Source organism: Polypterus senegalus, chromosome 1 (assembly GCF_016835505.1).
Source record: "Polypterus senegalus isolate Bchr_013 chromosome 1, ASM1683550v1, whole genome shotgun sequence".
Taxonomy (NCBI): Eukaryota; Metazoa; Chordata; class Cladistia; order Polypteriformes; family Polypteridae; genus Polypterus; species Polypterus senegalus.
In genome coordinates this window covers 274713759-274728442 of record NC_053154.1, presented here as the reverse complement: position 1 = coordinate 274728442, position 14684 = coordinate 274713759, and the positions used below count along the sequence as shown (strand labels likewise).

General features: G+C 36.3%; 1 protein-coding gene across 1 annotated transcript; it reads right to left on the bottom strand.

The window, feature by feature from the left end:
* Positions 1-412: 412 nt before the first annotated feature.
* atpv0e2 (ATPase H+ transporting V0 subunit e2) lies at positions 413-14141 on the bottom strand. Its single transcript, XM_039774613.1, has 4 exons — positions 13904-14141; positions 12197-12244; positions 2151-2254; positions 413-1098 (listed from the first exon to the last, which is right to left on the bottom strand). The coding sequence occupies exons 1-3, from the start codon at positions 14005-14007 to the stop codon at positions 2161-2163; spliced, it is 246 nt and encodes an 81-aa protein (XP_039630547.1). The 5' UTR covers positions 14008-14141; the 3' UTR covers positions 413-1098; positions 2151-2160.
* Positions 14142-14684: the final 543 nt, after the last annotated feature.

Below are 14684 nucleotides of genomic sequence, written 5' to 3'. Positions count from 1 at the left end.
GTACTTTATTACTGTAACTAGTGGTGCAAACTGCTTTCAAAAGATGAACATCTTGGCATTTATTCCAGCTTGGAGAAACACAAGGGGACTTCTCTCTTATTACTGTTGGCTCTTGTGCCAGCAGAGATAAAGGTTGGGTCAGATTCCACAAGCAATCGCTGATGTTTTGTTTTGCACATTTTCACTCTCTGCTATTTATCAAAATAATTCTTCATACTGAAATATCTGGATGACATTTACAGATTTAGAATAAAAGGGGAACCTTGCATATTGTTCTCTTTCTCTGGCAATTTTAAACTGAATTAAATGTTCAGCACAGAATTAACTCTTCTCAGAAGAGAAGATTTCTTTTATTATTTGTCTGAGATTTTGTTTAATCTAAAAGTTATACTAAAAAATGAAAAACAGAAAATAGGTTTAAATATATTTATTTGAACACCAGCATTACACCAACGAAACTTATTTTAAGTAACTTCATATCACGCTGTAGTTATTTCATCACTCAAATCTTTCCTTATTTTCATTTGCAGAAACCTTTTAATATTGCTACCTAATTGCTCTTATTTTGTCTGCCCTTGTCCAAATAGCAGCAAAGCAAGCTAAAAAAATTAAATGAAGCTCAGATTTTCATCCTACCAGTTCCTAGGTGAAAGAGGAAACATTCTGCAAAGGAAAGATCATCTGGCGTGCTGGTAAGACAACAAGATATAACCTCAGGGCAAACACTGGCAAAGCAGACTTCACATACAAGCTTTCTCCAATAAATTATAGATGTTTTCATGTTATTAAATTAAGACAGATGATCTAAAACATAACAATTGAAACATACATATAAGTAAAAAATAAATATAAATAAATACATAAATAGCTCTGTAGTGCATTAGTAATATCACATTTAGTAAAATGTCTTTAAACACTGACACATTCTCACACTTTACATTGTTTCACACTTAAAGGACCATTTTTTTCTTGGTTGGTAAAACAGACAAAAATAAATAATCACTTCTGAATTTAGGTTTGCAGGTATAGCAAAAGCATTCAGAAAAAAAATGGAAGAATATTCAACCGGAATCATGACTGGTCCTGAAACGCTTATTCCTGAAATTAAATACAGGCACAATAATTAAATTGTAATGTATTAAATAACTGGTAAAGAGAAAATCCACACAGAAATTCTAAATACATGTGTGCAGAGTTACCATATATACTCATGTATAAGTCGGGTCTTGAAACCCGAAAAATCGATCATAAAATTAGCCCCCAAATTATATGACCGTTCAAAAACGCGACACTTAAATTTCTTTTTATTTTTACATCTTCTTGTCTCCTCCAATCTCGCATCAGTTTCTCAGACGCATTGAATTTTGCTGCAGCAGCACAGTTACCAATTTCTTTTGCAACTTCAATGACGTTTAATTTAAAACCAGCTTAATATTTTCTTCTGATCAAAAGCTTCATCGTAGATAAGGGATGCTCTTACGATAAAGGTGTGTTAGGGTTTGAGATACAAAAACACAAATCAGTGCAAACATCGCTTCGGAATAGTTCGGGTATTACCGTGTGGTCAGGTAGGCACAATACCTAGAAAAAAAGGCAGTGTGCTCCATGGTTACTCTCTCAGGTGGGCGTTAGCATATCATAATCTCTTGGACCAATTGTGTGAGTTTTCAACTTATAAGACCGACATTATCAAATACCAGAAATTATACGGTAAAATCAAGTTCCAACCTATCCATGAGTATGGACGGTAAATAGAAAAATAAATACTTTCTGATCTTACAATGTTAAGAGTGTGGCTCTGATGAGTTTACAGAGTATGCTTTTAAATACTAAAGACTAAATTTAACCCACTACCAAGTACTAAGAATACTCACTGCATTTAAAGCAATAGTTCCCCATCCATATATAATCTGTTATCCAGTTAAGGGTTGTGGGAAGCTGGGGTCTATCCCATCAACACCGGATGCAAGTTGAGATTCAACCCTAAGCAGTACCAGTTCACCACAAGGCACATTCACGGATACAGCACCAAATTTAAAGTGGTCAAAGACCCTAACCTGCACATTTTCCTAATTCAGCTGGAAAACTACACTAACCACAAAAAATGACTATTATAAGAGGAGATACAGTTCACTTGAAATGCTGCTTACCTGTAAGATTTTATTCCCAGTAATACCTCAGATACCATATAGTCTCATTCTTCAACTGAGGCCCAAATAATGGATTAGCCTGGGCAAGAATTGCGATCAGCCAGCTGAAAAGCAATGCATTAAACAAATATAATGTTAAACTGAATTTATTTACTGTCTATGACAATAAATGAAGCTATGCCTAGTGGGCCAGAGTACAAATAAATAATTGTAGGCCTGTTCCATGGCAGTCTTATTGAAAGCACTCGCCAATACAACTGAATGTCACAAGAATGATAGCCTCACAAGCTTATTTTTTTACATCATGGATATAAAAATTTGGGATTTAGACAAATTTATTTAGTAATAGCCCATTTCTTGTCTTACCTAAACAGACATGCCATAATCTGTGGTATTTTGTATACAGTAATCCCTCGCTATATCGCGCTTCGACTTTCGCAGCTTCACTCTATCACGGATTTTATATGTAAGCATAACTAAATATATAATGCGGATTTTTCGCTGCTTCGCGGGTTCTGCAGACAATGTGTCTTTTTACTTCCTGTACATGCTTCCTCAGTTGGTTTGTCCAGTTGATTTCATACAAGGGACGCTATTGGCGGATGACTGAGAAGCTAACCAATCAGAGCACACAGTTAAGTTCCTGTGTGCTGAATGCAGTGTTAACCAGGAAGTCTCGTCTCGCTCATTCAGCATCAACGTGTTTCGCTGTGTAAAGAGTTAACTTTTGTGCTCTTTTGTGTTTATCTTTGTGCATAGTCAAGCCCTTCATTATGGCTCCAAAACGATCTGCTACTGCTTCAGGGGCCGTGCCCAAGCGCCAACGGAAGATATTAACGATTGCCGAAAAGGTAAACGTTTTGCATTTGTTGAAGGAAGGGAAAAGCTACACTGCTGTAGTACGCCATTACAGCATCAATGAGGCTACGATTTTTTTTATTTAAAAAGTAGGAAAGGAATATAAGATCTACGGGCGCAGTGTCCTTTGAACCAGGGTGCAAAACAAGTTGTAAGTGGATGTAATAAGGCAGTAGTCTGGATGGAATCTGCTTTAGGGATTTGGATTGAAGACTGCCAGAAGAAGAACGACGGCAGTGCTACACAATAGCCTGAAGTGGCTCCTTTAGAAGAGCTGTAACACTCTCCTTTGTTGTGCAGTAAAATTAAACTCATTGTTATCGGACAAGTCGCCGTGTCATTGTTGGTGAGTAACCTTAATTAATTTTCTACTTACAGTACTTAGTACATGTACGTACGTTTAGTGTCATTGTACACACATTTACTGTATACTATTTTTCTTGCATTGTACGTATTTATTGCTGGTGGCCTGTCTATCGTAATGGCTGTAACATATGTGATATCGGAGACACTCGATATCTTTAAAATAATATTTAGGTTTTACTGTATATAAACAGTGTGTTTATATGCATAATTTCAATGAATCTTACCTAATATCTAATCCTAATACAAAGGGTTTATGCTGTATAACTCTGCGGGGAATATTTATAAACAGTGTGGGAGAGTTTATAAGGGCTTAAAATATATAAAAATAACCATACAAACATATGGCTTCTACTTCGAGGATTTTCACCAATATGGGGTGGATATAGAGGGTCTGGAACACAACCCCCGCGATCGAGGAGGGATTACTGTATTTGTATTAAATGATAATTGAAAAGGTGTATAACGTTAATGCTAAACTCTTGGTGGAGGAAATTGGTAGCTCTCAGTTCTTTTTCTTTTGTACTTGTTAGAATACTGACCAATACACGGTAACTTCACATTGCACTTGGCCCTAGTTAATTTCATCACAGCTTAAATATTCACAAATGTACTACAGAACACTGAATAGAGCTCTGACATCCTCCTCTCCCAATTTCAAGAATGCACCTCTTGTCCTCTCGTTTTTAAATACATTTCCCACAGCTTATATTACTGATTTCAAACTTTCTCTACAATGCACACAATACAGATGAGTATGAGTACTACATCTAATTAGGATCAGATCAGATCATATAGTGCATGTCCCCTACTGACCTAAAGAGCAGAGAAAGTAAATGATTTAACATATAAAAATTAGAAATGCCCACTGGGTGTTACCCAAACAGTATTTCCTCTACCAAAAGCAAGAAAAAGGAAAAAAAAATAGTTAAATGAGCTCATGAGAAAGAATGTGTCCCAATCAGGGAAGTGTCAGCTGTTATTAGAATAGAGCATTATGCAGTACAGGAAACGGGAAAATGAGAGATGGGAAACTGTACTCTGTACTAAGCTTACTGGTTAATGAAAGAGCACAAAGTCTGAAGAAAAAAAATATCACACTTTCTGCAATACTTCAGTGTTAAGAGAATAACTTCCTTCACAGCATTGAGGGATAACAATACCTGAACTGATTACTTTTATCCTCAATCCGAAAAACAGAACATTGTACGGTATCACATAGCATTGCCTAAAATAAATATATGGAGTACTCCAAGATTACAAGAACTGCCTTGTGTGAGGATGAGGAAGCTTTCCTGAGTGAATATTTGTCACCAGGTAAAATCAAGTGTTGCCTGCTATGTGCAGATGCCCAAAAAGCTCTATTATGCATTGTGTGACAAATGTCAAAGGAGTAAAAGATCATTCTGCAGCAGCACAGTACAATGCCCCATACTGGTCAACTCAGCTTGAAAAAAAGTGAGAGGAAAGACCAGGAATTTCTTCCACGCCCCTCCTACCATCTGGACGTATTCATTAGATTACCATGTATTCGGACTCCTAAAAGATCAGATGCAAGGCTAACATTACAAGCCTGATAAGACTCTCCAGGCAGCAGTGTGTTACTCTTTGCACAAGGCTAGAATAGTGCTCTGCCACCAGGTAATCTTGAAACTTACAAAATGGTGCCAAAAATATTTCAATCAGGATGACTGATTTTTGACTAAAATGAATGGTTATGTAGTTTTGACTGAGAAGCAATGATTTTCCAGTCATATGTTTACTGAATTATAAGATTAATATGCTTATTCGCTTGGAATGACATACGGTATGTCTTGCCTACATCAACTATAAAGACAGTGAGCTGCATAATCACTTTGGTAATGAAAAAAGCAGTTCTGTTATGTTTCTCACTAACTCTTAAGATAATTTTATGTATCTCAATAGTGCTTATGATAATCAGCCAACTCAAACACAAACTACTATGAGAGTTACAGAGAAACATTGTAGAAAATGCATAAGATGGTCCAAAGGGATTTTCATATGCTAATAGTAAATGAGCAATCAAACAGGAGAAGCTGAAAGTACTAGAACTGGCAAGGCCACACTAAAGTGTTTAAAGAAATAAACACTCTACAGCAAATAGCACACACGTGGTTTTGAAACGGTAGAGTGAAATGCCACTTAAATTATAAAGACGGAAATCAAAAAGCTACCAGGACCAGATAACAGTTATCCTAGAATATTTAGGGAGGTTAATGAGTACATATTTAAAGAATCTAGCAAATGCCTTCCCATTATAAAAAAGGCATTACTGCCAAACAAGGCCTTCTTTACTATGATCCTCATGCTCATCACACTAGTACAACAAATTAACAATGCATGAAATTCCACTATTTTGTTTATTAAAATCGATTCTTTTTGTACAATTTGTTATTAGCATTGTTTAAAGTGGAACACTGAAATATAATATAAAACTAATACATATATGTCCTTCTGTATAACAATTTAACTTAGAGTCACACAGAGCTGAACACTATAAAGATATTTTCTTATTTCTAACAATTATTTGTTTTCGACTTTTCAGGGTTCTTATTGACCTTAGTGCAGACTTTCTATAGCTCATTGACTGCGCCTGACAAAAATCATTCGGATTCTTTCAAGTTGGAAACTGCATTAAACCTTTGAACAAGTCACCCAATTCACAAGAAATTCTTGAACAAAATCAAACCCGTAATTCCAGGGCAGTTTGCAAACTACATAGCAAATCACAAAATCAAAAGTGTTATTAGTTAAGACGTTTGTTCAACACAGTGACATGAATTGCTAGGCTAGCACATACTAATAATGAATTTTTCACTATTTGTCTTAATGGTTAGTTATTCCAATTCATTTACGTGCGGGCTTGCATTAGCAGTTGTGGGCAACTATGAATTGGTGTAACTTCAGCACCCACAAGATAAATTTTAGATGGCCCTGAACTGAGGTGAGCATTGATCAGTGCTCATTTAGGTTACTCAAAACATTTGTGAGAAAGTCAGTTACAGAATCATCGATGTGTACGGATGGTTTCATTTGTAAACAAAACACCTAGAATGTTACTTAGTGTGAAAATTTCTGTCTGCACATTCAAAAAGCAACAAAAGCACCTGAGGTATAAATAACATACAATACCAGGAACACTGAAAAACATGAAATGTCTGTGGTCTCTGTACTGAAATGTCAGTTTTTCAGGGACTTGTTCTCCTCATTTTTAAAAATATCTTATGGTTATTACTTATATAGATAACTAGCAGAATACCCGCACTTCGCAGCGGAGAAGTAGTGTGTTAAAGAAGTTATGAAAAAGAAAAGCAAACATTTTAAAAATAACGTAAGATGATTGTTAATGTAATTGTTTTGTCATTGATATGAGTGTTGTTGGCATATATATATATATATATATATATATATACACACACACACAGACATATATAAACATATATATACATATAAACATATATATAAATATATATATATATATATATATATATATATATATATATATATATATTGTGAACGGCACCCGGGCACAGACAGGCGGACATGTTGTTTAAAATCACCACACGTTTATTTAATACAATATTTACAACTAATTATGGTCACAAAGACCCAGTCCAATGGTCACACAGACCCTAATCACGTGCACAAACCCCAAATCCAAAGTCCTGGCCACAATGCCTTTCTTCGGCCGCCTCCACTCTCCACTGCTTCGTCCTCCTTCCACCCGACTCCAGCCCGAATGAATGGAGACGGCCCCTTTATGGAGGACCGGATGAGCCCCAGGTGTTCCCGGCAATCTTCTGCCACGCCCAAGTGTGGCGGAAGTGCCGGCTGTCCTCCCGGCTGCTCTCCGGCGCCGTCATAAATCTTCCCCAGCACTTCCTGGTGTGGCGGGAGTGCTGGGGAAACAAGTACCAAGGCATTGGGGCCTCCTGGCGGTGACCACGGCTCCTACAGGGAAGGGCTTCCATGCCCTTGACCCGTGGCCCCAAAGCAACCCGGAAGGCAAACCCCACTTGATCCAGGCAGGGCTCTGACCCTCTTCCGGTCCCTCCTGGCGTCCCGGCCGGGTCATGGCCCCTGGCATCCCTGACAATATATATATATATATATATATATATATATATATACACACATCTATACACATATATATATATACATTTATATATATATACATATACACACATACATATATATACATATACATATATATACACATACTGTATATATACACACACACATATATATACATACTGTATATACAACATATACATATCTACATATATACTGTATATACACATATATATACAAATCTACATATATATATCTACATATATATATATATATATATATTAGGTGGGACTCGATTAAAAAATTAATCCAATTAATTAGAGGCTGTGTAAGAATTAATCTTGATTAATCGTATGTAATCGACGTAAATTTGCCCCAAATCGCAAATGTTTTTTTTTATTTAAAACGGTTTTAGTGGGCTTACAGAATCAAATAATAGACATGGACATGAATATTGTAAACTGAAGCTGTTTTAATTTCTGAAAAAAAGCCTTTAAACTGCATTTGAATTCAAAACAGAAACAAAAATATCATCCCTGGTTAAAATTGGGCAGACTTAAAAATAAAGTGGTAGTTTAAGTACTTTAAGTACATTTTCAGAATAGTATTGTCTTTAAATAATAATAACCAAAATTTCACCATAAAGTGCAGTTTTTCTTCTTAAAAAATAAGTCAGAAACATAAAAGGTAATTTGACCAGCTTACTCTTTAAACTCTGAGTAACATTAGCCAAAATTATTTTGTACATTAGGCTAAAACAGTGTGATCATTGAACATTTTGTAATTAGATGTATTTAGAATTACTAACGGTCACGGAAGTCCAATGATCCCCAGTAAGAGCCACAAAGTCCGCTTTCTGTAATGCATCTAATTTTGCTTGCTTTTCAGTGTGCACAAAACCATGCTTTTATCAAGGCTTTCGGGTAGTCGAAATGATCAGTCGTAGGAACGCTTTATTCCGACTCTAACATTTTTGTAGCTGTGATGTGTGCATCAGTGTAATGGATGTACCAGGAAATCATGCATTGACAAAAGTTCCCGCTTGCTTGGAATTGAAAGTGTGATTAAATGCGTTATTTTTAACGCGCTATGGAGTACATGCATCAAGCTTCTCAGCTGTGCTTGTGCTAAGAAAGGGAAAATTTTAAAAATAACGTAACATGATTCTGCGCTAACCTAATATTTTTCATACGCCCCAAACCAAGGAGATGCGAAGGTAAAATGAATCGGTAGCGCGTACATACTCAGTACATCCCTCTCGGGAATCGAACCTCGAATGTCGGCGCTAGAGGCTTAAGACTCTACAATTGCCACAGCATGTGGCTTGTCTATGCTAAAGTATGTATTGTAGATCGGGTATATATATACATTTATATATATACCCGTATCGCAGTGGAGAAGTAGAAGTTATGAAAAGAAAAGGGAACATTTTAAAAATAACGTAACATGATTGTCAATATACAGTAATTGTTTTGTGAGTGTTATTGAATGTTGCTGTCATCAAGGATTTGATTATCATTATTTCTTTCAATCAGGCTCGTATTTGTAGGATGTGTTCAAGTTACATTCCGTGTTTGTCAATCGCTGTAAAGATAAGAGGTTTCATTCATCGATTAGTTCCTTACTGCATCAATAAACAGCTCGTCTTCCTTTTATCTGTGATGTGACAAACTGCATGCACGGGTTTTTTTTACACTGTCTTCCTTTAGCAGGACATTCACTTTTTCCACCGTGTGCTTTGTTTCCGCAGTAGCTGCACTTATGAATATGATTGTATGTATAAGACGCTTCATATTTTTTTGCTGCCTTCTCAATTGTGTAATTCGGTTTTTGTTCAGCACTCTTTGGAACTGTTGCTTTTTGTCTGTGCACTGCGTCAGTTCACGTGAGCCGCTTGGTGTTCTTGCATCGAAGGTTCCCAGCTGTACTGGTGCCATCTCGTAATGTCAGCTAAGACCTCGCACTTAAAACTTTCTCTCGCAGTTTCAATGAGTTTGTGCCAAACACCACCCTGACCATCTCATCTTCCTCTGCATAAGCACAGTCCTTCACACGTGAATATTTACCGGCAGTGTTTGTATTGGATTGCCGCTGATGGACGGCCTTATATGGGCAGGCACTAAATTACAAACGCTAGTGGTAGCCTATGAACTTAATTTAATATAAACTTACGGTTCACGTCGTGCTTTGTTTCCGCAGTAGCTGTACTTATGAATATGCTTGTATGCATCATTTGCTTCATAATGTTTTTCTGCCTTCTCAATTGTGAAATGGCGTTTTGTGCTCATCGCTGTTTGGAGTTCTTCCTTGTGCTCTACGTACTTACGTAGGAGGCGTGATGATGTCACACGAAACTCCGCCCCCCGCGGCCATCTCCAACTCAAGACTCCATTACATTATATGGGGAAAAATAGCTTCCAGTTATGACCCTTATGCGTAGAATTTCGAAATGAAACCTGCCCAACTTTTGTAAGTAAGCTGTAAGGAATAAGCCTGCCAAATTTCAGCCTTCTACCTACATGGGAAGTTGGAGAATTATTGATGAGTGAGTGAGTGAGGGCTTTGCCTTTTATTAGTATAGATTCATAAACATGGCACATGTTTACATGATCATCATGGGTTTTATGATGTCTTTCACTGTAGATATAGGCAGGCCCAGGTCTTAATCATTTTTAAAAATAATAAAATGTATTTATGACTTTTCGTTAGTTCACTAATTTGACCATTTGAAGCAATAGCTCAGATTATAATACAGATGTTCTATAATAGCTAGTTTTAATAGGAATTCTGAAGTTGTTTGAATTTTAAATTAGGGGACCTAAGGTAGTTACACTAAATTATAGTACCAGATAGATCCCCCTATCCACTATACCACTTAGCAATTTATTCCATGTGCATATGGTGAAGAAAAACTTCAGGTGAAGTCTTGCTAAAGTGTTATATAACTTATCTATAACCTCCCTTGACTTGTACTTCACTTATGATGATACTTAACATCCTATTTGCTTTCTTCATCGCTTCTGTACACGGTTTGGATGCACGTAGTGATTAAAACACTATGACTCTTAGGTCCTTCTCATAATGGCTATTTTCAAGTTTCAGGCCTCACATTGTGTATACAAATTGAATATACTGAATTCCTAGACGTAATACTTTACATTCACTTAAATTTCATCTGTCACAAATCTGCACAAAATCTGTATGCTGTTCAAATCCCTTGGTAACAATTTAGCTGATTCTACATTATCTGCCCTTCCAGCTAGTTTTATACATTTGCATGGGACTGCATTAAAGGAGACTGGTTAATAAAATAAAGAACTGAAATATCAGCTAACAATTTACTTTTATTAAACAGATGTACTAACCTCCTGATCTTTAGCACTTATGTACACACTCAAGAAGTTGTTCATTTGCACAAAAAAAAAAAAAATATTAACTTTGTGCAGTTAACTATTCTCAAGTGACCGTATGTCACTTCAGAAACAATGCAGTCCTCTATGACAACAGATCTCCAAGTCTTTGGTGATGCATCCATTACCTGATATTTAGGTAGTACAGTACTAGGTTTTTGTACCATCTTAGCCATTATGAATGCAGTGAGAAGTCAAGGAAAAATGACACCTTTTATTGCCTGAAGAAGGGGCCTGAGTTACCTCAAAAGCTTGCATTATTGTAATCTTTTTAGTTAGCCAATAAAAGGTGTCATTTTGCTTGACTTCTCACTGATATTTACTTCATATAGTAATAATGCTCATGTGTAAAATAAATGCAAAGCCTCCGTTTTATTCCTTTTGAAATTATTAATTATATCCATGCATCTCTTTCTGAATTGTCTATAAATCAATATGCATTTTTAAAATGTATTTAATCTTTTATTCTCCATATACAATTTCTTGTATTAGGAATTTATCATTTCCCACATACCCCAAATTACTCTCCTGAGACAAAGTTTTTTTGGGGTCAGGGCGCAGGATCGACTCTTGGTATAGCATCCCTGGAGCACCTGTAAGTTAATGGCCTTGCTCAAGGGCCCATTAGAGCAGTATTCCTTCGGTCACTGCCAGAATTCGAACCAGCAACCTTTGAGTTACCAGCCCAGATCCTTAAGTCAGAGATCTACCACTCCACTCTACCAACTGATTCTGTCTTGCCACTGTTTAATGGTTTGAATTTAACATTATTGCCTGTAATTTTTATCACGTGCTAGCTTGTTCTATTGAAGCCAGCAATTCTGATCTTGTCTCATCTACTAGTTGTCAGTATTGCTAATATGAATCCATGCCTTAACATAATACTAGCTGGTATTGCAAGGGGCTGTTTTCCCACAATAATGCTTAAGTTTAAGCATGTAGCAAAATAATGTATTTAATCCTGAATCATCACAAATTCTTATCTAATATTTAAACAATCACTTTCTGTGACATCATACACGGCATCTGTTTCAAGGAACAGGGATGAACAATCACTGCTCGAAGGAGCAGCTCACTGAGCTTAGACACTTCAGAGATGTATTCTTTATCTTTGATGAAGCTAAAGTGCAGTATTAACTTTAACTGTTATTACTACTAATAACCAGGTAGCAAATACAGTAGTTCTACCATAGCAAACCACAAGATAACATATGTAATCTTGGCACTGTGCACAATTAACACTATTAATTTTAGTATATTTTTACATTACAACATTCAATTTCAGAATCAACAAACAAAATAAATAAAAATGGTTCCACTCACAAGAGGTAGCAGCATACTGCTGTTGTTATCAGCATTGTGATGATTACCCTGTATGTGAAAACAAACAAAAAAATAAATCAATCAATCACTGAGCAGTTGGATAACTCTAATAAGAAAGTGCCAAGCAAACATTTCACCAACACACAATAATGCCAAAAATGTTTAAACTGTTACAAATGCATGTTTATTTGGAAATCTAAAAAAACAAAAAAAAAATCTGCTGTTTCATAAGGGTCAACGTCCTGCCTACCAGGGCCACCTCAATATGAGAAAGATTAATGCTCACACTTTCCCACATTATGTTGCCGGCACCTTTTCCTTTGCTGCAGCAGGTCTTTTCCTAAATCACTTACCAACTGCAGGCTTACCTGACCTCTGACAGGGTGCAACCTTTCAATGTCACCAAGATATATTTCTGTGCAGAACTCCAGAGCCACTTCCAGGAGCTCAGTGGTGTACTATAAAACCTAATTCCCAAATGATGACGTCCTACAGGCTTTAGAGGAATAAACCCCTGAACCCAAGTTCTCTTAAGGGACAAAACTACCATGTCGATTTCCAAGCTGCTTTTTCTTTATATTTGGCAGATGGGTCCTACCCATGTCATTGTTATTTGCATCATTTATGTGTCAAATAAAAATGTTTAAGTAAATTTCACTATATAAAACAAATGATTTCATTCTTAATCAAATACATTTCTTTTGTATACATTAAGATTATTATGAACTCATTTCTCAGTAAGATTGTTAAACACTGATTCCGACTTATCCAGCTCTATCAGAATTATTTTAAGTACGGGGATTTAACCTGGCAGGTTTGGAAATGCATAGGACAGAACATAACATCAAATACAAATAACATTTTAAACAACATACATTATAAAATGTTGCAAAATGATGTTCACATAAAAGAGTGTGTGCGCATAGTCTGTATGTTGAAAAAGGATGCTGAAATCATTTTACAGTGTTCTTTTCTAATTCCAACCGTTACGTACTTTTACACGTAAATTCCAAAGGGATAACACTTTCTGACTCCATATCACAGAGGCAATTTATTACAAAACTAAAGACGCAAAAGACTGACAACCTCAGTGTAAACTGACCAATAAAAATAAGGTATGTGATCTTACATTAAAAAACACCTCTATTAAAAGTGCACACTTGCGTGGGAAAAAAAAAGAAATTCAATTGAGCAAAAGGTTGGAAGCATGCGCGGATTACAGCAAGTTGCCGCAAAAGGTTCAAATAAAAATACTAATAGGAAAACGTCTACACTAGAAACCTACTGGACTGCAGAATATGATTTTTCAATTAGTCCCTGAAACAATATGGTTTTCTGATTTAGGAGAAAATAATATATCGTCATGGGGTATCCGCATTTAAAATGAACAGTGCGCCATATTAAGCCCCAACATAAAATTTTCTCTTTTATCTACTATACTGTCTTATGTAATTTACAGGTTTTATATAAACATCTCAAGAACATTATCCTTTCGTACATGTACTTGTTTCAATATTCTAATATTTAACCTTAAACGTAGGACGATAAACACCAAAGCAGAGCTACTCATTACGCAGATGAGACGAACAAATGTCATTACACAATGTAGAGGAGTGAGGGGTCTGCTGTTCTACTCACACGACAACACAATACGCACACTCCGACACAGTCAACATATGGAGATGTATTTTACGGTGAATTATTTACCCCCGGTTGGGTCCCTTCGGCACGAACAAAGGTGCTACGATTCCAACAAGCCCCCACAATATGGTGAAAATAACCATTGGCAAGGTTAACGAATGAGAAACCATTTTATTATCCAAAATTCAAATTCAAAAACAGCTCTTGCTAAAAGAAAATGACACGAATGACTCTAGTCACTTATGCCCGTCTTCCCTTGAGGCCGCCGCTGTTTCTGCTGACCTCGCCTATTCACTTCCTGTTCGTCGCCTGACGTCAGAGGAAGTATTGGCTTGACTGTCAATCATTGGAGACGTTGTTTTTAATTCGTCAGCCAAAGTTCGAATCATTTTAATATTCTCCAGCTGTTCGATCCGATTGTTAAACACTCTCACTTGCTGTTTGTTATTAGAATTTAATAAGAACAGAAAAAAATGACAAGCGAGAGAAGACGATTCAGTCCATCAAGCTCATTTATATAGTTATAGCTGAGAATAGATGTTGTGTTAATTGGATTTTGGTTTTGCAAAAAATATAAAACGTTAGTAAAATTGTGTGTACAGATGAGCTTAGACTTAAAACAGTTACACACTAAGGAAAAAATAACGGCGGTGTTATGGTTTTATTTCCTAGCTTTGGTTTTTTGCTCAGTATAACTATCAGCTCTATGTGTATTAGTTAAGCTTGCCATTTTCCTAGCTAGTAAAAAGTGAAAAGAAAGAGTGAAAAAAAAATGTCCGTTCTCTAAGTTCGAGATCGTATAGAGACAGCGGTTCAGGCTCATTCATATGGGCACAATTAAGCTAAC

Excerpts from the sequence above, each read along its gene's own strand:
- atpv0e2 (XM_039774613.1), bottom strand. The coding sequence starts at position 14,007 with ATGGTTTCTCATTCGTTAACCTTGCCAATGGTTATTTTCACCATATTG. Across the intron at positions 12,245-13,903 it reads CCGAAGGGACCCAACCGGGG|GGTAATCATCACAATGCTGA; the intron begins GTAAATAATTCA and ends TTTCACATACAG. Across the intron at positions 2,255-12,196 it reads GCAGTATGCTGCTACCTCTT|CTGGCTGATCGCAATTCTTG; the intron begins GTGAGTGGAACC and ends ATTGCTTTTCAG.